General features: G+C 44.9%; 2 protein-coding genes across 4 annotated transcripts in view; both read left to right on the top strand.

Moving 5' to 3' along the window:
* LOC143284818 (uncharacterized) overlaps positions 1-11,025 on the top strand; it is a 55,043-nt gene extending 44,018 nt beyond the window's left edge. The window contains exons 1-7 of one of the 3 annotated variants that reach the window (XM_076591867.1): positions 5,129-5,241; positions 5,511-5,724; positions 6,445-6,552; positions 8,002-8,098; positions 9,379-9,567; positions 10,181-10,287; positions 10,836-11,025. In XM_076591867.1, coding sequence (XP_076447982.1) covers positions 5,521-5,724; positions 6,445-6,552; positions 8,002-8,098; positions 9,379-9,567; positions 10,181-10,287; positions 10,836-10,895 — 765 coding nt within the window. In that variant the 5' untranslated portion in view covers positions 5,129-5,241; positions 5,511-5,520 and the 3' untranslated portion in view covers positions 10,896-11,025. Of the gene's footprint in view, positions 1-5,128; positions 5,242-5,510; positions 5,725-6,444; positions 6,553-8,001; positions 8,099-9,378; positions 9,568-10,180; positions 10,288-10,835 lie in introns of those variants that run through there. The other 2 variants (XM_076591868.1, XM_076591866.1) reach the window with 2 other exon arrangements.
* Positions 11,026-12,063: 1,038 nt separating this feature from the next.
* LOC143285183 (uncharacterized) lies at positions 12,064-20,666 on the top strand. The gene is made up of 8 exons (XM_076592418.1): positions 12,064-12,123; positions 12,667-12,860; positions 14,279-14,389; positions 17,058-17,139; positions 17,992-18,159; positions 18,926-19,023; positions 19,550-19,639; positions 20,449-20,666. Exons 2-7 carry the CDS (start codon positions 12,675-12,677, stop codon positions 19,604-19,606), a joined length of 702 nt encoding a protein of 233 aa, XP_076448533.1. The 5' UTR covers positions 12,064-12,123; positions 12,667-12,674; the 3' UTR covers positions 19,607-19,639; positions 20,449-20,666.
* Positions 20,667-21,745: the final 1,079 nt, after the last annotated feature.

The following is a 21,745-nucleotide window of genomic DNA, read 5'->3' on the forward strand; positions in this document are numbered from 1 at the left end:
GCGCGCGCGTGCATGTGTGTGTGTGTGTACGTGTGTGTGAGTTTGCGTTTGTTCAAGCGCGTATTTGTGTGCATGCGTGCGAGCGCACGCACGTGTGTGTGTGTGTGTGTGTCTGTCTGTCTGTCTGTCTGTGCCAGCCGCACAAAACAAAACAGCAGTCGAAAATGTCATTCGATGGGACAGCCTCGAAATTTCTCTAGTTCAATTTCCCTTGTACTTTATCCAAATCACAAACAGTGCAATTTTAAAAAAAATATATTAAGCATACCTTGGTATATTCATACTGTAATTCATTTTGGCAGACAGGTATATTTGGATGACAAATTGATCAAATTTTCGGGAAAACATAATGATACCCCCCCGCCGCCCCCCCCCCCCCCCCCAAAAAAAAACAACAAAAAACAAAAAAAAAAACCCCACCGGGGGTAAAGGAGATGTGTGTATGTGGGGGGAGGGGAGTGTGCATAATCGCCTAAATGACTGTTTGTTAGTGAATGATAGAAATGATAATAATCCAAATGATAAGATAATATCATTTATTTTCAGTCTAATGTCATCATCTTAGATGAACAGACTATAAATAAATAAACGAACGATGTTTGTTAGTGATGCATCGATCCTTTGTCATTTTCCCGATCAACCATAGCATCACAGCGAAATGGTTACATTGACAGTAAACCACAAAAAAAGGACACACGTAAAAAAAAAGAAAAAGAAAGAAAAAAGAATAAATTACGAGCCCACAAAGCCATAGCAACAAAAAAAAAGGGGGGGTGGGGGTGGGGTGATGGTAAATGGGCTGTGTTTTCATATACTGATGCCTTTATGTTGTCGTCGTCGTTGTTTTGTTCCAACATTGATAAACAAAATGATTTTGCGCTCAGTTGAATCGTTCTGTTTGTCATCCATGCAAACCAAAAAATGTCGGGGAAGGGGGAACGGGGGGGGGGGGGGGGTTGGAAAATTGGGAGAGGGGTGGGGGTGTGTGTAGTTAGTTTAAACACACAGGGAGTGACAGAGCTGTGAAAAGGAAAGAGCATTTAGATCATCCTATGGGTCCTAATCGTTCATTTGACAGCAATGGTTTTTGTTTGTTTGTTGTTGTTTTTTCTCTCTGCAGTGTGTTCTGACGGGCGCAATAGTCGAATGGTTAAAGCGTTGGACTTTCAATCTGAGGGTCCCGGGTTCGAATCTCGGTGACGGCGCCTGGTGGGTAAAGGGTGGAGATTTTTACGATCTCCCAGGTCAACACAATTATGTGCAGACCTGCTAGTGCCTGAACGTTAAAGATCCTGTAATCCATGTCAGCGTTCGGTGGGTTATGGAAACAAGTACATACCCAGCATGCACACCCCCGAAAGCGGAGTATGGCTGCCTACATGGCGGGGTAAAAACGGTCATACACGTAAAAGCCCACTCGTGTATATACGAGTGAACGTGGGAGTTGCAGCCCACGAACAAAGAAGAAGAATGCAGTGTGTTCTTACTGACACTGTGCAGACCACTGCATGCAGCTAAAGGCTTCCTTAAATTAACTGACAGACTGTGCGCTTACAATAATTATAGCAGACGCAGAGAGACAGAGGCAAACAGACAGGGAGAGGGAGGGAGAGACAGACAGACAGAGGGAGGGACAGAGAGGCAGACAGATAGAGGGAGAGAGAGAGGGTGCGGGTGTTTTTTCGAGGTGTGTTTTTTTTTTTCTTTCAGGTTACACGGGAACAATATTTTCGGGTATTCCAGCATGTATGTGTAATCAGCTGGACTGATACGCATCAACTGATAAACAAGTAACAGCTGCGATTAAGCTGTGATGCCAGTAGAAACACAGAGCTATGGTAGTCACCACACGGATATAATAATGGATAGGAAAACTAATGAAATTGCAGGCAGGAGAGAAAAAAAAAACACCAACAAAAAATGGGTGGCGATGTAGTGTAGCGACGCGCTCTCCCTGGAGAGAGCAGCCCGGATTTCACACAGAGAAATGTGTTGTGACAACAACAACAAAAAGAGTAATACAGATACATATACAATACAAAATATACAGAGCGGCAAGTGACGATAATTATTTCAGGGTAGGAGCGCGGTGGTCTCATGGTAATGAGCCCCACTGGGAAGCGAGTGTTCAAAGGTTCGAGTCTCATCGCAGCTATCAGGGTTTGTTAGAATAGAACAGAATAGAATATGTCTTTATTGCCAAGTGTATCGGGGTCACAAGGAATATTGAGGGGGCGGGGGTGGGGGGGGGGGGGGGGGTAGTACATAACAAGGTACGAACATAAATCGAAAATCATACACAAACACAGATACAGTAGAAATTATAGGATACATACGAGTGCATGACAATATAAAAACTTGTGCATACTCACACATGCACTCATAAGCGCGCGCGCGCATACACACACACATATACACACAAACTCTCTCTCTCTCTCTCTCTCTCACTCACTCACTCACACTCACACACACACACACACACACACACACACACACACACACACACACACACACACACACACACACGTTTGTGAACAGAAGCCGCATATTACAAGTGGATGGGGGTTGATGACTCGATCTTCAGGTAGATGGTTGTTGATTGCAGGTTGTTGGTTGATTGCAGGTTTGTCAGGTTGTTGTTGTTGGTGGTGGTGGTGCGTGTTGTTGTTGTTTTTTTTACTCTACCCCCTCTCCTCTCCTCCTCACGCTCCCTGTTCTACTGGGCCGCGCGAGTGGTGGTGGTCTGGGGTGCAAGTCTTTCACATGAGAGCGTAAACCGTATAGTCGGTCCGTCGGTCGCGCTTGTAGTGCAGCGCGCGCAATAATCATTTGTTAGTGCACTTGAAAGAACCCCAAAGTCGCCTCCGTTTAGTAGATGACCCTCGACTATGAGGTCTCAGTCTTCCCACACTCAGCTTTGGCTAGAAGCCGGCCATGCACCGGAAAAAATGGCCACCTCTGATGGGAATCGAACCCGCGCTCATCCAGTCGTCAGTCCGCGACATTAACCACTTCGCCACGGCGGTTGGCACCAATGAGTATATCCTCTGAGTGGCAGTGTAGATGTGATCATAAGTGGAGTGATGGCCTAGAGGTAACGCGTCCGCCTAGGAAGCGAGAGAATATGAGCGAGCTGGTTCGAATCACGGCTCAGCCGCCGATATTTTCTCCCTCTCCACTAGACCTTGAGTGATGGTCTGGACGCTAGTCATTCGGATGAGACGATAAACCGAGGTCCCGTGTGTATCATGCACTTAGCGCACGTAAAAGAACCCACGGCAACAAAATGCTTGTTCCCTCTCTCCCCCCTCTCTCTCTCTCCCTCTCTCCCTCTCCCTACTCCCCTCTCTCTCTTTCTCTCGTCATTGATGATGCTGATGAAAACTTTGCGCACGCAGCCAAGAAATTATCGAATGTGACTAATTAATCCTATCTGCATAGTAGAAAAGAAACGCGCGCGTGTGTGTGTTTGTCCCACAATCTGTCACATTTGTCTGCCGACCGTGAAGGAAGGGATTTCCTTCCCAACTACCCGTTTTGACAGGTTCATCACGGAGCTAATCCGATTTCAGTGGCAGTGACTTGGGCCGACCGCAGTGGCTTTTCTTTCTCCAGTGATCGTTCAATTAGTGGAGTACAAGACCGTGCCTTGTTCGGGAAATTGTTCCGGAAGTTATGCCGACATCTATCCAAAAAAAAAAAAAAAAAAAAAATCGACACATACATAGCTCTCAGCTTGCTAATTTCTGGTAAACCAAAACTGCGTGTGCGTGTGTGTGTGTGTGTGTGTGTATGCCTGTCTGCGTGTTTATATTCCAAATATGTAGAAGCACTTGAAGCGTTGTCAAAATTTCTAATGGTTTACTCCATTATCTTGTATAAGGAACGATGTCATTGTGCTGTGCCGGTGTCCTTTGTACACGTCATACCGCACCAACAGAGATGCACTAAATGAAGAATACTTCGTCACAATCATTGAACATGAAAAGGTATAAAATTGTGTCCATGATTCAACTATCACACAGACAATGTTATCTGGAGAATTGAATTATGCTTCCTGGCTTATTTTGAAGAAAAAAAATAATAATAAAAAAATAATAAATTTTTAAAAAGACCACCAGCAGATATAAACATGTCGAGTGGTGGCCTAGAGGTACCGCGTCCGCCTAGGAAGCGAGAGAATCTGAGCGCGCTGGTTCGAACACGGCTCAGCCGCCGATATTTTCTCCACCTCCACTAGACCTAGAGTGGTGGTCTGGATGCTAGTCATTGGGATGAGACGATAAACCGAGGTCCCGTGTAGCAGCATGCATTTAGCGCAGGTAAAAAAACCCCACGGCAACAAAAAGGTTGTTCCTGGCAAAATTCTGTAGAAAAAACCAGTTCGCACACATACACACACACACACACATTCACATACGCACGCACGCACGCACACACCCCTTCCGTTTCCAAGCTTGTCACAAAAGTCATCTGGACGGAAAGGAATGAATGCTTCCAAAAATAACTGAACCGCAATTTGGTCCGCACGCGCGCAATACTCTCTCTCTCTCTCTCTCTCTCTCTCTCTCTCTCTCTCTCTCTTTCTCTCTCTCTCTCTCTCTCTCTCTCTCACACACACACACACACACACACACACAGAGATATATATTGAGAGAGACAGACAGATAGAGAGAGAGAGAGTCAGAGACAGGCAGAGAAATAGAGACAGAGAAAGACAGACAGACAGAGATAGAGAGAGATGGAACTTTTTCATAGATAAATCACGACTGTGCTCAGGTGTCCATTTGCATCGCCCCACCCCCACCACCCCCACCATCTCCCCTCCCCCCTTCCCCTTCCCCCCTCCCCCTCCCCCTCCCCTGCCTCAAATAAGCTACAATCGAGCTAGATCCAGTTGTAACTGTTTGCAAAGATAAGCTTTCTCTCTCTCTCTCTCTCTCTCTCTCTCTCTCTCCGCCTTGTTGGTCTACACATGTGCTCCGGGCAAACAGCCTACATGTCAGGAGAAGTGTGTCAAGGGAAGGAATCATGGAATTGACACACTACACATTTTTGTTTGGTCTCCCAACCACACAGCCTGATTGTTATAGTCAAATCTGTACGTGTATATGTGTGTGTGTGTGGTCTGCAAGCACCCCCTATTGTTTATTCGTATTCTGGTTTGTTCAAGTCACAAAAGTGGTCGTCACAAGTTTTTATGTGTGTGGGTTTTTTTTATGAACACGCTGTTAATTGAAGGTGGGTTTGTCCTGGTTTTTGTTTTGAGAATTTCAGGGGTGTCATTTTTATCTTAAACTAGTGTGTGTGTGTGTGTGTGTGTGGTTTGAAACATATGCAATTCATTTGCTGGATGTTTTGTTGTTGTTGTTGTGTGTGTGTTGTTGTTGTTGTTGGTTACTTGTTCTCGCCATGACACAGCGTTATAACTGTGCTCTAAACTGGTTTCTTGTTCTCGCCATGACACAGCGTTATAACTGTGCTCTAAACTGGTTTCTTGCTAGCGCTAGAAGCGGAGCCATGAGGCAGCAAGAACGTCGTCTCAGCGTCTCCGTGCTGGCGCTGTTGCTGATGGCGTCGTCCACGTCATCATCATCCGGGGCTGCTGCGGAGGGGGGACAACCCGGAACGTTCTGTGTGCCTGACGGATGGCAGTCCGGCCGAGCGGTCACCCGGGGGATGTGGGTGGAGGGGTCAAGGTCAAGGAAGCCGGTGGTTACCTCGGTGAGTTGGGTGTGTCCCGCCATAGACTCTTAGAATTCCCTAGTGTGAGATATTAGCTTCAGCTTTTTTCTGGAGACCTTGTACTGTCCAGCTCTCCTTAGAGTTTCTTATCACTTAGTGTCTAGGGTCTCACGGACGTATATAGGATGTATATTGATAGGTTCCTGTGTGGGTCCCTCCCTCTCTTCTGTGTCTATGGTAGGCAGTAGGTTCGCGATTCGCACTGATCTCGTTTCTTCCCGTTTCGTCGCCTGCTCTTTGATTGTGGGATCTCTTTCGTTCGTGAGACTTTTTCATTCTTCTGTCTTCCCGTTTCACTCCATTACTCGTTGTTTCTCGTGTCGCTTATTCTCTCTCTGTCTCTGTCTCTGTCTCTCTGTGTCTGTCTGTCTGTCTGTCTCTCTCTCTTTCTCTGTGTGTGTGTGTGTCTGTCTCTCTCTGTGTGTCTCTCTCTCCCCTCTCTCTCTCTCTCTGTCTGTCTGTCTGTCTCTCTCTCTCTCTCTCTCTCTCTCTCTCTCTCTCTCTATATATATATATATATATATATATGTATACATATATATATATATAGAGAGAGAGAGAGAGAGAGAGAATAAGCGGCACACACACACATATATATATATAGAGAGAGAGAGACAGACAGACAGACAGAGAAAGAGACAGACAGACAGAGATACAGAGAGAGAAAGAGAAATATCAGATACAGGCTTAACTTTGCAGAGCCTAGGTGACGTCATCTACTCCTCATCCCTCCAGAAGCTTTGGGTGGATGAGGACACGTGGACTAGCGGCGGCGTGCCGATGACGCGGATCTACGACTACCCAGGGGTATGTACGTCATACGCTTCTCTTTGTCACTGGCCACCCAGAGATACATATTCATTGTTTCTGCTGATGTTTCTATGTGGTTTGTGTCCTTGGCGGGCGCAAAAGCTGAGTGGTTAAAGCGTTGGACTTTTAAATCTGAGGGTTCTGGGTTCATATCTCGGTACCGGCGCCTTGTGGGTAAAGGGTGGAGATTTTTTCAGATCTCCCAGGGTCAACATATGTGCAGATCTGCTTTTGTACCTGAACCCCCTTCGTGTGAATACGCAAGGAAAAGATCAAACACGCACGTTAAAGATCCTGTAATCCTTGTCTGCGTTCGGGGGGTTATGGAAACAAGAACATACGCAGCATGCACTCCCCCGAAAACGGAGTATGGCTGCCTACATGGCGGGGTAAAAACGGTCATACACCTAAAAGCCCACTCGTGTACATACGAGTGAACGTGGGAGTTGCAGCCCACGAACGAAGAAGAAAAATAACTGCTACTTTCTTCTGACAATAACTTAAACTGTGTATTGCGTAATTTTGACACTTACGTTGTCGCCATGTTATGACAGATTAAAAAGATGAGGAAAAAAATAATATGGGGAAGAAAAAAAAAAGAAAGTACGAAAAGAGAACAGAAAGGAGAAGAATGATGATGGAAGAGAGATAAAAGGAAAGAAGAAATAAAAAACAATACCTAAAAAAAAAAATAAATAAATAAAAATAAAAAGATTCCGTTCTGAACAATTTACTGGGCAGTCCGAGTCCATGAGATGAAAGATTATGCCGCAAGCAGAGACATGAGAGAGAGAGAGAGACTTCCAAGAATGCTGAGACCATCCTTGCTCATTTGCAGAACTTTTACGCATCCTCTGATTTCTCCTTTAATTAAGAAAACAAAACAAAAAACAATAAAAACAAGACAGGCGAGGCCTTCAAGACTCACTTGTGGTAAATTAAGTCCCCTAGCATTAATTACAGAGTAATTTCCTTTTTTTTTTACTATCTGCACCAAAACGTTTGCAAAATAAATAAAACTTCCATGCTTAGCAAAAGAAGTTCCTGTTTGAACCAAAAATGATAACAATAATGACTGCTCTTGTTGTTGGGTCAGAATATCAGATCAAAGTGCCAAGTTTAGAGAATACAAAAAATATAAATATAACAGTAAATGCAGTTTGCATATAATTAGGCTTCCTTTTTTTTTTTTTTTTTTGTGCCGATCCCAGAGGTGCAATATTGTTTTAAACAAGATGACTGGAAAGAACTGAATTTTTCTTATTTTTATGCCTAATTTGGTGTCAACTGACAAAGTATTTGCAGAGAAAATGTCAATGTTAAAGTTTACCACGGACACAAGACACACACACACACACACACACAGAGACAACCGAACACCCGGTTAAAACACAGACTCACTTTGTTCACACAAGTGAGTCAAAAAACCCCACTCTTCCTGTGCAGAAAGTTCTTTACACTGTGCGTGGAAGAGACGGAGAGAAGAACCAGACCTGTAGCAAAACCCCTCTGCTCTCCCCTTTCAAACCTCTGTGTGTGCCAGGTGAGAGAAAAAGGGGGAAGATAGACACAGAGAGAGAGAGAGAGGGGGGGGAGAGAGAGAGAGGGGCAAGGGGGGGGTCCAGGGGGGTGGGTGGTGAGAGAAAGAAAAAGACCGAGGAAGTAAGGGGAGAGAGAGACAGAGAAAGAGAGAGAGAGAGGCTAAGAAAGAGAGAGAGAAAGAAAGAGAGCGAGAGAGAGAGACTTAGAAAGAGAGAGAGAGAGAGAAAGAGACTTAGAAAGAGAGGGAGAGAGAGAGACTTAGAAAGAGAGAGAAACAGAGAGGCTAAGAAAGAGAGAACGAAAGAGAACGAGAGAGAGAGACTAAGAAAGAGAGAGAGAGAAAGAGAGCGTGAGAGAGAGAGAAAGAAAGAGAGCGAGAGAGAGAGAGAGCGACAGAAAGAGAGACCGAGAGAGAGAGAAAGAGAGACTAAAAAAGAGAGAAAGAGAGAGAGAAAGAAAGCGTGAGAGAGAGAAAGAAAGAGAGAGAGAAACAGAGAGGCTAAGAAAGAGAGAAAGAAAGAGAACGAGAGAGAGACTTAAGAAAGAGAGAGAGAAAGAAAGAGAGAGACTAAGAAAGAGAAAGAAAGAGAGAGACTAAGAAAGAGAGAGACTGAGAAAGAGAGAGGGAAAGAGAGAGAGAGACTAAGAAAGAGAGAGGGAAAGAGAGAGAGAGACTAAGAAAGAGAGAGGGAAAGAGAGAGAGAGACAAAGAAAGAGAGAGAAAGAGAGAGAGACAGAGAGAGGGAAAAAGAGAGAGAGACTAAGAAAGAGAGAGGGAAAGAGAGAGAGAGAGAGAAAGAAAGAGAGACAAAGAGAGAGAGGGGGAAAGCGAGCGAGACAGACAGACAGACAATGCAAGAGAGTGAAAGACCGAGGCAATGTGCCTGTGAATGTGCAAGCGCTTTCTCGCAAGTTGCGTCGCCGACATGTCAGTCTTTATGTCGCCAGAAGTTATGTACCAATGACACAATCGGGAACCCCCGTTCCGCATTTCAGCATCACAAAAGGAATTATTATGCTGAATCACACAATGAAAACTACAAGCCCCCACTAATATATGTGTGTGTGTGTGTGCGTGCGTGTGTGTGTTTGTTTTGTGTGTGTGTGTGCGTGCGTGCGTGCACGCCTCTGTTTGAGGTGTGTCTGTGTGTGTCTGTGCGTGCCCGCGCTCTCACGTGTGTGTGTTTGTGTGTGTGCGTGTATATGTGTGTGTGTGTGTGTGCGCGCGCGCTCGTGTGTGTGTGTGTGTGTGTGTGTGTGTTTGTGTTTTCTTCCGGGAAGCGAACGCTAACATGACGCACTACAAGTCGTACTACGGAGCGACGGCGCCCTACATTGAGTACTTCCTGGAGTTTGCTGGCAGAGTGACGGGCCCTGGACAGGACGACGATGACGTCAGCTACCGCGTGTCGCTGTCACGTGATTACGACACGCCCCTCTTCCAGCAGCAGTGGGGGAGAGAGAATGGAGGTCAGTATGTCTTGATTTTGATTTGATTTTTTTAGTTTGGGTTTTGATGTGATTTGATTTCATTTTTCATGTTTTGGATACATACAGTGCAAGAGCGCTTGTCCTCGGCTAGAGACTAAGGTGTCAGTCTGCTGGGTGTGTGTGTGTGTGTGTGTGTGTGTGTGTGTGTGTGTGTGTCTCACTCTCTCTCTCTCTCTCTCTGTAACTACATCTGTCTGTCTGTCTCTGTCTCTCCCTCTCTCTGAATATGCATGTCTCTCTGCCTCTCTGTGTGTAAACGTTTGTATGTGCGTGTGTGGTTTTGTTTTGTTTTGTTTTTGGTGTGTGTGTGTGTTAGTGTCTCTGTCCACCTCCTGTCTGTCTCTCTCTCTCTTTCTCTCTCTCTCTCTTTCCCTCTCTCTGTCTGTCTGTCTGTCTGTCTCTGTCTCTCCCTCTCTCTGTATGTGTATATCTCTCTGCCTCTACGTGTGTGTGTGTGTGTGTGGTTTATTTGGGTGGGTGTATGTGTCTGTGTGTGTGTGTGTGTGTGAGCGCGCGCGCGCCCGTGTGTGTGTGTGTGTGTGTGTGAGCGCGCGCGCGCGCGCGAACGAACGCATGAACTGTGTTGTTTCAGAGAGGTTTTTCCAGACCTCAGAATTCTACAACAGCACCATCTGGGGCCGTGTTCCTGCCAACATCTTTGACCCACCACACATCTGTGACAACGCCTCTCTCGCCACGGTAAGCACGTGCGTTCAGGTGAATAGTAGTGCTTTGTTCCATGAACCGAAATTATTTTGCAACAGTTATTTCTCGTATTAGGAATAGCGTTTGTGCACAGGCATTTGTACATTGAAGGGATGTGTGTGGGTGTGTGTCTGTCTGTCTGTCTGTGTGTGTGTCTGTGTTCTTCAAAACATCGTCATCTGTTGATTTGCTGTTCTAACACTACACGTGTTGTTGTACTTCAGAGGATGCCAAGAAACTTCAGAGCAAGTGTGTGTGTTTGTGTGTGTTTGTTTGTTTTTGTTTTTTTTTTTGCTTTTGTTTTGTGTGTGTGTGTGTGTGAGTTTGTGTGTGTGTTTTGTTTGTTTGTTTGTCTGTGTCTGTGTCTCTGTGTGTGTCTCTGTGTGTATGTGTCTGTGTCTATGTCTTTGTGTGTGTGTGTGCGTGCGTGCGTGCGTGCGTGCGTGCGTGTGTGTGTGTGTGTGTGTGTGTCCTTCAAAAGCATCGCGACCTGTTATGTTTTGATTTGCTGTTCTATCACTACATGTGTTGTTACACTTCAGAGAACGCCAAGAACTTCAGAACAAGGGATGGAGACACGAGGGACTTTCTTCCTGCTGTGAGGGGACTGCAGCAACACTGGAGCTTCTTGTTGCAGCACGATCTTGGAGCACTCAAAAAAAAGAACCCATGGCAACGACAGTGTTGTCCTCTGGCAAAATTATGTTGAACAAAAAAAAAAAAAAAAAGAAACCCACTCTGATAGGTACACAAATCTATAATAATCATGCACCCAGGGCCTGACTAAGCGCGTTGGGTTACGCTGTTGTTCAGGCATCTGCCTAGCAGATGTGGTGTAGCGTGTATAATATATGGATTTGTCCGAACGCGGTGACGCCTCCTTGAGAAACTGAAATTGAAACGACTACCTCTTGCTCTGTGCCGCTTTGCGTCTTCTTTTGGAAAATACACGTTCTTCTGCCGCCTTGACAAATTTCCTGTAGTTTTTGTTTTTTTGTTGTTGTTTTTTTTCCCCCCAGTGTTTCGACTCTGCACCATGTATGCACGCATGATCGTGCTCAAGAGTGTATGTGTGTGTGTGTGTGTGTGTCTTTAATTCTCCCTTGCTGATCAATATGTGTGTGTGTGTGTGCGTGTGCGCGCGCGTGCGCTTGTATGTGTTTTAGTATGTGAGTATGTGTGCCCGTGCGCACTCGTCGGCGCGCGTGTGTGTATGTATGTGTGTGTGAGCGTGTGTGTGTGAGCGTGTGTGTGTTGTATGGGTGTATGTGTGTGTGTGTATGTGCGTGCGTGTGTGTGTGTGAGCGTGTGTGTGTAGTGGAGCGAGAGAGTGAAAGACACACACACACAGACAGCTAAAACGTTCACTTTATCGACACAACATTTGAACATACGCTCTCCAAAGCCACACCATACAACATTACATATGATCCCTCTGCCCCACTTACCCCTCCCCCCCTACAACCCCCCCCCCCCCCCCCCGCACACCCCCTCCTTATATTTTCTTGCAAAGTATGACACAAATTCTTACACGGATATAATGCGGGCTACAAAGCCATTTGTTTAAAAAAAAAATTAAAAAAACTAAAATGAAATGAAATGAAATAAACGCTTGAAGTACATACACGTTTAGCTATGACAGCACACAGTGTCTCAGACATAAAGCCCTCAAAAGACTCATGACGATAAGAAACGAGCGCCCTTGACCGACAAAAAAATAATGACTAGCTTACAGATAAGTCCAAGCTCATATACTGACTGACCGAAAAATCAGATCAACTGCAGATCTCAGGAGTACAAGAATCTCGCCCACAGACAACCAGCGCACAGGTAAGAATTTAAAGAGACACTTGAAGACAGGGAAGGAGAAAGGCGTATCTTTAAAGCAACAATAATAAGAAGAAGAAAATAGAACAAAATAAAAACGGGATTCAGCAAAAGAAAATGAGAGAAAGACATTAAGCAAAAACAGAAGAAGAGCACAAATATTCATTACAAGTCTACTGATGATAGCAACATCATCAAAGTGAGTAAATAAATAAATAATGATAATAATAATAATAATGATAATAAAGACGCCCCACTAATTTTCAGTTCCAAAGCGTGAGTACTGAATCATAAAAAACAAAAATAGCAACAACCGAAACTGACAAATATAATAAATAAATAAAGAAGAAGATAGAAAAAAAAAAAAATCAGGAAAAACAGACTGACATTTTTCGAAAGAAAAAGAAAACCCAGCAACCCAGCTTAACAAGAATCAGGCCAGAATAATAAGACGATTTTTGTTGTTGTTGTTGAACTCTCTTCTTGTTAGTGAGCTGAATTGTTGAGGTGTTGTTGTTTTGGGGTTTTTTTTTTTGTCCTGTGAAGCAGTAAGGATGCTGCAACGCCTGGAGATTTTACTGCCAACGGTGCTGCTGTGTGTGAGCTATGCGAGCAGCGTCAGAGCACACGTGACGCAGAACGATGACGTCACGTTCCAGTGCTGTTCCCCTGCCCAGTGGACGGCCAGGGTTCGCGCCGAATCCACTGACGTCACCCATGGCGTCACCACACGCGAAGAGGTAAGCGTGTTCGTTAACCCTTTCACTGCCAATCTCGCGTTTATGCAGCAGCTAGGTAGATGACCCATGTCACTGAAAGGTGACCAGATCATGGGTCTGTTATCCATGAACATACTGCTTTTAAAACTCTCTCCATACGAACGGCGAAAGAGACGACGTTAACAGCGTTTCACCCCAATTACCATCATCAAAATATTGCAAGTGGAAGGCTCTTGTACTGAAGAGGTGAATGTTGACAAAGAATACCACAATTCTGACTACGGAAGCTAAAGGTTGGGTCATTCAGACACCCACTGGACATCCGAGGGGTCTGTGTAGAGGAGAAGAGAGGACTGGCCGTACTGAGTGAATTAATGTTCGGTGGTAGGATAGGCCATAATTTCTACACATCGCACGAGGAGTCCCCAGCTATTCTTTAAACACCATATTTTCTGTGTTAAAAGAAACAAGGGAATTTTGCACTCTAAATTGACTGGCGGTGAAAGGGTTAAAGTTACTGACGTCAGCATGTTACTGGTACAAAACCTGTAGAGGAAGGTGGCAGAATGGTTAAGACACTCAGCTGCCAATACAAAGAGTACCGTGAAGGTGTGGGTTCTTCTTCTTCTTCTGCGTTCGTGGGCTGCAACTCCCACGTTCACTCGTATGTACGCGAGTGGGCTTTTACGTGTATGACCGTTTTTACCCCGCCATGTAGGCAGCCATACTCCGTTTTCGGGGGTGTGCATGCAGGGTATGTTCTTGTTTCCATAACCCACCGAACGCTGACATGGTTTACAGGATCTTTAACGTGCGTATCTGATTTTCTGCTTGCGTATACACACGAAGGGGGTTCAGGCACTAGCAGGTCTGCACATATGTTGACCTGGGAGATTGGAAAAATCTCCACCTTTTACCCACCAGGCGCCGTCACCGAGATTCGAACCCGGGACCCTGAGATTGAGAGTCCAACGCTTTAACCACTCGGCTATTGCGCCCGTCGGGTGTGGGTTCGAATCCCGCTCTCACCCTTTCTCCCCAAGTTTGACTGGAAAAATCAAACTGAGTATCTAGTCTTTCGGGTGAGACGATAAACCGAGGTCCCGTGTGCAGCGCGCATTTGGCGCACTGAAAAAGAACCCATGGCAACGAGAGTGTTGTCCTCCGGTAAAATTATGTAAAAAGAAAAGGGGGGAGGGGAGAAAGAAAAATCCACTCTGAAAGGTACACAAATATTTTAGCATGCACTACTCAAGACCTGACGTGACAAGCGCGTTGGGTTATGCTGCTGTGTGTGTGCACATTGTGAATGTGTGTGTGTGTGTGTGTGTGTGTGTGCCTGTGTGTGTGTATGTATGTGCCTGTGTGTGTGTGTGTGAATGTGTGTGTGTCTGTGTGTGTGTATGTGTGTGTGTGTGTGTGTGTGTGTGTGTGTGCAGACATGGATGACCCTTCACTACGACAGTCAGCACCAGAGAGTGGCCTACACTGACGTCACAAAGGACGGTCGGACACAGGGCTTTCTGCGAACTGTGGAGGACTTCAAAAATGTACATATAATTATATACCTCTGTCTGTCTGTCTCTCTGTCTCTCTCCCTCTCTCTCTCTGTCTCTGTCTCCTGTATTATTCTGTAGTTAATATGTTAAAAAAAAAGAAAAAAAGAGCAGACAACTGCTTATCTATTAATCTCGAAAATAAAGAATTCATCCTCTCTCTCTCTCTCACACACACACACACACACACAAAACTACAACACACACACACGCGCGCGAGCGTACACACACACACACACACACACACACACACACACACACACACACACACACACACACACACACACACACACACACACACAATTTCTTTCACAGAGAGAGAGAGCAGAAACATAGTTTGATAACGTGAAATATTACTGTCGATTTAACGAGCATTTACCGATATTTGTTTGGTGGAGAGAAGCAGTCTGTTCTTAACAAACTGCATAGCAGTGAGGTAGGCCTTTATACAGCGAACGATAAAATCAGCTGAGTTTATTTTCGTATTTCATGACTCCTTGAAGATGACGTCATGGAAATGAATAAAATCTACCGAGTTGACAATGCAGGGATCACATGACAGGGAAGGAGTGGGTTGCCCTTTCAATTAATTCTATTCTAGAAGAACAGGGTGTTGTTTTTTTCTTTTAAATTTCTTCAGAAGTTCTTCATATAAAAGGCGGCTCCAAAAAGGTACGAAAATTACCATTGAAATAGGTCCTGGAAACTAAAAAGGTATACCCACTTAAAATAAAAGTGGGACACTTCTGAAGATTTTTTGTTTGTTTATTTGTTTGTTTTAGTACCTCTCACTTAAAAAGAAACACTACACAATAGTCCTGGCAATTCCTCCCGAATTTTATTCTCGGTTTATTCGAGCCAAGAATGGAACAAGAAGGTTGTGTCCTATCCTGAAATCCAGGAACTATTCACTAAAAAAATAAATAAATAAATAAATAAATTCCGTGCGTTTTCTCAATACTGCTGGCATATGAGAAATGAAATGTTGCGTGTGGTCGACTATTCTAATCCAGAGTCCAACTTTTGACACACAACCGACATACCTGGGGGAAATCTGGTGAACGATTTTCTGTGCGGGGCCACAATGACCCATCGCAGAGTTGAGGCGAAGAAGAAGAAGAAAGAGAAGAAGAAGGAGGAGGAGGAAGAAAAAGAAGGAGGGGGAGGAGGAGAAGAAGAGGAAGAAAAAGGAGGAGGGGGAGAAGGAGATGAAGAAGGAGGAGGAGGGTGAGAAGAAGGAGAAGAAGAGGAAGAAAAAGGAGGAGGGGTAGAAGAAGAAGAAGGAGGAGGAGGAGGAGGAGAATAGAATAGAGAATATGTCTTTATTACCAAGTGTACCGGGATCACAAGGAATATTATTGGCGGGGGGGGGGGGCGGGGGGGGGGGATAGTACATAACAAGATACGAACATAAATCGAAAACTATATACAAACACAGATACAGTACAAATAAGATAAATACAAGTGCATATCAATATAAAAACTTGTGCATACTCACGCATGCACGCACTGCACACACGCACGCACACACACGCACGCACACACACACATGCACGCGCGCGCGCACACACACACACACACACACACGTTTGAACAGAAGCTGCATTTTACACGTGGATGGGGCTGATGACTGAATATTCAGGTAGATGGTTGTTGGTTGCACAATTCTATTTATCACACTGGATTTGAAGAAGAAGAAGAAAGGAGGAAGAGGAGGAGGAGAAGAAGAAGAAGTAGTAGTAGTGGTACTGTTTGTTTAATTTATTTTCAGCGTTCTGCACCTTGAACGACAATTTCTCCATCTTCCGGAACATACAGATTCATTTGTTTCTGTTTGTTATTTGATGTTGTACCCACCCACCCGCCCACCCACCCATCTTTTCCCCACACCTGACCCCTCCGTATTGCTGTACAGGAATATTAGAATAAGAGCAATATTGAGAAATTCCGTTGGTGGGTAGGTATATCACAGTACGGTTCAGCAGCGATTGTTGTATACACTCTGTTGTTGAATTATATTTTAATGTCACTTTGGTTAATTAACGTTTACTTTATTACGCTGAGTAGTAATCTTAGAATTATCTGTTGAGCAATACTAGAAATACGGCTTATGGATGTACAGTATGATTCAGCAGGAATTCTCTCTCTCTCTCTCTCTCTCTCTCTCTCTCTCTGTCTGTCTCTGTCTCTCTCTCACTCACACTCACGCACGCACACACGCACACACACACACACACACACACACACACACACACATACACGCGCGCGCTTTATATCTGGAACGTTTTAGTTCATGTTTCATTCCTTCATGCCTGATAACTAATCTTGATACACATATAAACTTTTTCCACCCGCATTTTATTTTATTTCATTATCTGTCTGCGTACTTCTTTTTTCAATTCATTTATTTATTTATTTGCTTAATTATTTATTCATTGATTTAGTTATGTATCCATTCATTTGTTTTTGTTCTCTTTTTTTCCCTCAAGGCCTGACTAAGCGCGTTGGGTTACGTTGCTGGTCAGGGATCGGGCTTAGCAGATGTTTTGCAGTGGTGCGTATATGGGGTGTCCGAGCGCAGTGACGCCTCCTTGAGTAACTGAACGAACGAACAAACGGAACGAACGAAGGAAGTAATCTTTCTGTACTTGCCTTCAAACAGCACTCGTGGGCCATCGTGGTGGACCAGAAGCTGTGTGTCATCTACAACCTGACCCAGAGCTTCCAGCCCAGGTGCACACCACGTGAGTCTCTCCAGTCTCCAAAACACTAGCACCCTGGCCACCACACAACGCGCGCGCTTTTGGGCCACATCCGTGTATACTCATCACACGCACAGCAGACTCACTCGCTCCCGGCTGCATGCACAAACACGTGCACCCCCCCCCCACCCCACCCCACCCACACACACACACACAGAGGGTATTGCACACAAAGTGCAACACACACACACACACACACAGAGTAATGCACACAGTATAACGCGCGCGCGCGCACACACACGCACACACACACACACTCGCACGCACGCACGCACGCACACAACACAACACACGCACACATAACACAACACACACACACACACAAACACACACTCACAACACAACACAACACGCACGCACACGCACACACACACACACACACACACACACAGACTGTGCAAGATTTTATGATGGTGATGATGATGAAGGTTAGGGTTAGCAGTGATGATGATGATGATGATGATTTTTTGTATTTTTTCCTGCGTGCAGTTTTATCTGGTTTTTCCTATCGAAGTGGATTTTCTACAGAATTTTGCCAGGAACAACCCATTTGTTGCCGTGGGTTCTTTTTGTGTGCGCTAAGTGCATGCTACACAGGGGACCTCGGTTTATCGTCTCATCCGAATGACTAGCGTCCAGACCACCACTCAAGGCCTAGTGGAGGGGGAGAAAGTATCGGCGGCTGAGCCGTGATTCGAACCAACACGCTCAGATTCTCTCGCTTCCTAGGCGGACGCGTTACCTCCAGGCCATCACTCCACTTATTATCATCATTATCATTATCATTATTATCATTATTATTATCATTATCAACATCATCATTATCATGGCCAGGCAACATGTCCCTGGTGCTGTTCGCCGTGGCTCCAGTCATTACTCCGATTGAAGGAGTCTTCGCCAACACCGTCTACTTCCGGCGTCCTGACGTCACTGGTCACATGACGGTCACTGTCGGCGACTGCGCCCTGGTGGAGGAAGTGACGTATGACACCTCCAGGAAAGGTTAGTCTGGATGCATATCGAACAATATTATTATTATTGGTGTTATTTATTTTCTCTCTCTGTCGCTGTCTCTGTCTCTGTCCCTGTCTCCCTCTGTGTGTGTGTGTGTGTGTGTGTGTGTGTGTGTAAGATTCAAATCTTAGTTCCTTTTTGCTGGTAAACCAATGTATGTGACACTAACATGTGTGTGTGTGTGTATTTGTATGTGCGCGCGCGTACGTGTGTGTGTGTGTGTGTGTGTCTTGAGGGCTGGATGTAAAAAAGCAGCCATGTTTACTCCATTACCCTCGTGAAATAAAAATTCGTTTCGTTTCGTTTCATTTCCTGTCTCTCTCTCTTTCTATCTATCTATCTACACACACACACACACACACACACACACACATATATATATATATATATATATATATATATATATATATAAATCTTTACACACACACATTTATATGAATATATAATGTGTGTGTGTGCGCGCGCGTGTGTGTGTGTGCGCGCGTGTGTGTGTGTGTGTCTGTGTACGAGAGCACGCGCGCGTGTGTGTGTTTGTGCGTGTGTGTGTGTTTGTGTGTGTACGTGTGTCTGTGTACGAGCGCACGCGCGCGCGTGTTTGTCTGCGTGAGCACTGTGTGTGTGTTTGTGTGCGTGCGCATTGTGTGTGCGTGTGTGTGCGTGCGCACTGTGTGTGTGTGTGCATTGTGTGTGCGTGCGCACTCTGTGTGTGTGTGTGTGCGCGCGCGCGTGCACTGTATGTGTGTGTGTGTGTCAGATCGATCCACTGTGGACAGAATCCAGTACTTGAACCAGACGTCCAAGGTGGATGACAGTGTCTTCACCATCCCTGACTACTGTGTGCACGTCCCTCCAGTGAGTGAAGTGAAGCCTGCTGCTGCTGCTGCTGCTGCTGCTGCTGGAGGCCGTTTCACACAAAGCTGCATGATGGGTTGTAGGGGATGTTTAGTGATGTATCAAGATGATGATGATGGAGGTGATGATGATGATGACAGTGGTGGTGGTGGTGGTGGTGGTTATGATGATGACGATGATGGTGGTGGTGGTGGTTGTGATGACTGTGATGATGACGGTGACGATGATGATGATGATAACAATGATGATGGTGTGGTGGTGGTGATGGTGGTGGTTATGATGGTGATGATGATGATGATGACGGTGATGATGATGATAACGGATAACGATGGTGGTGGTGGTGCTGCTGCTGGTGCTGGTGGTAATGATGGTGATGATAACGAGACAAAAGAAGGAGGAGGAGAACAAGAAGGAGGAGGAGGAGAAGAAGAAGAAGACCTTGTCTGTCCGTGTCGGTAAAGATTGAATGGGCTTGTTCTTGTCTGAAGCGTGTGATTTTCTTTGTTTGTTTGTCTGTCTCTTACAGGATGAGGACATCGACAGTCACCACTGGATCCGCAGCGCGCCCCGATTTTTCAACTGACTCAGCTACTTCCCTTGTCGTGTGTTTAATTAACTCACTCAGTACGGCCAGTCCTCTCTTCTCCTCTGCACAGACCCCTCGGATGTCCAGTGGGTGTCTGAATGACCCAACCTTTAGCTTCCGTCGTCAGAATTGTGGTATTCTTTGTCAACATTCACGTCTTCAGTATAAGAGCTTTCCGCTTGCAATATTTTGATGTATGGTAATGGGGGGTGAAACGCTGTTGACGTCGTCTCTTTCGCCGTTCGTATGGAGAGAGTTAAAGGTCTCTGGACCAAGTTTCATCAGCGATCTTTAGCAGTACTAAGTTTGCTTGTTAATTAACATAAAGTGATTTGTTGGTCTGGTGGTAACGCGTCCGCATAGGAAGCTAAAAAAAAAAAAAAATCTAAGCCCACTGGGTCGAATATCCACACATCAGTATTTTCTCCCTCCCCCCCCCCACCCCCCTGCCACCCTCCCACACTATACCTCGACTCAATGGTGGTCTGGACGCTAGTCATTCGGATGAGATGATAGATAAACCGAGGTCTCGAGAATGCACTTAGCGTACGTGAAAAGAACCCACGGCAACAGAAGGGTTGTCCTGACAAACTTCTACTTCGATAGGAAAACAAATACACTTGCTGGCAGGATAAAAAAGAAGAATGTGTGTGTGGGGGGGGGAGGGGGGAGGTGGGGGCAGGGGGGGGATGTCGGTGGTGCTGCTTTGTAGCCACGCACTCACCCTGGGTGGGGGGGGGGGGAGCAAGACCGAAATTCACACAGAAAAAAAAGTATGTTGTGACCAAAAAAAAAAAAAAAAAAAGTAATACAAATATGACACAACACAGAATGTTTCCAGGTTTGTGGAATTCATACACGGACTTCAGTTGCAAACCTAATGCTTCTGAGATCACTCTGGCACCCCAGCCCTGCCATTATGACTATACCTCCTGAGAGGGTCGGAGACGCGTCTGTATGTTGTCATCAATTATTTTGAAATAAATATGTCGAAAAAAAACAACCAAATTCTATTAAATGAAGTGAAAATACTAAAGATTACAGACATTCATTTATTTATTTAGCCTCCAAGCATTTCTGCTTCTCTTTCTCCTTCTCCTTCGCTTCCTCCTCCTCTCCCTCTTTCATCATCATCATCAATTTCTTCTTCTTTTTCTCCTCCTCCTCCTCCTCCTCCTTCTTCTTCTTCTTCTTCTTCTCACCACCCTCCTCCTCTGCATCATCATCAACATCCTAACCGTCACCATCCTTATCATTATCTTTATCATTATCATCGTCACCATCATCGTTATTATGGCACGAAAACATCGTTGACTGGGTGGTCGTATTATTTTTCTTTCTTTCCTTCTCTCTCTCTCTTTCTTTCTTTCTTTCTTTATTCATTCATTTTGCTATTTATTCATTTATCTATCTATTTATTTTGCTATTCATTTATTTATTTATCTATTTTTGCTATTCATTTATTCATTTTCTTATTCCTTTTACTCTTGATTGTGTCTGCCTATGTGTGCGTATGTGTTAGGGTAGCTGTAAGATACACATGTATGTTAAAATGTATGTATGCAGTGTGTGTGTGTGTGTGTGTGTGTGTGTGTAGTCACATTTTGGTGTATGTAACATAGATATAATGTTTTATGTTAACAAAAGCGTTTTTGTAAAGCACCTAGAGCAGATTTCTGGATAGTGTACTATGTAAGTATCCATTATTATTATTATTATTATTATTATTGATTGTTCATGGAAAATAAAAGACAAACCTGGCCATGGCCACACTGAAAGATGCAAAGTTTAGGAAGTACCTCCCCCCCAATCATCCCCCACCCCACCCTACCCCACCCCTCCACACACACACACACACACACACACACACACACACACACACATCATGTCAGAGGGGGTCCCACATACGGCAGTGTTGATAAAAAGTTGTCGGTCCTAATTAATTAAACCATGTGTGCATGATATCAACGGTTTACTTAAGAAACGAAACAAAACAAAATCCTCCCTCACACACACACACACACACACACACACACACACACACACACACACACACACAATAAATAAATAAATAAATAAACAAACCCGACATTGCGCAGGCAATCAATTTAGCACAGCTCACGTTTCATACCACAC

This window comes from Babylonia areolata, chromosome 8, assembly GCF_041734735.1.
Source record: "Babylonia areolata isolate BAREFJ2019XMU chromosome 8, ASM4173473v1, whole genome shotgun sequence".
Lineage (NCBI taxonomy): Eukaryota > Metazoa > Mollusca > Gastropoda > Neogastropoda > Buccinidae > Babylonia > Babylonia areolata.

Excerpts from the sequence above, each read along its gene's own strand:
- LOC143285183 (XM_076592418.1), top strand. The coding sequence starts at position 12,675 with ATGCTGCAACGCCTGGAGATTTTACTGCCAACGGTGCTGCTGTGTGTG. Across the intron at positions 17,140-17,991 it reads CCAGCCCAGGTGCACACCAC|GCAACATGTCCCTGGTGCTG; the intron begins GTGAGTCTCTCC and ends TATCATGGCCAG. Across the intron at positions 19,024-19,549 it reads ACTGTGTGCACGTCCCTCCA|GATGAGGACATCGACAGTCA; the intron begins GTGAGTGAAGTG and ends TGTCTCTTACAG.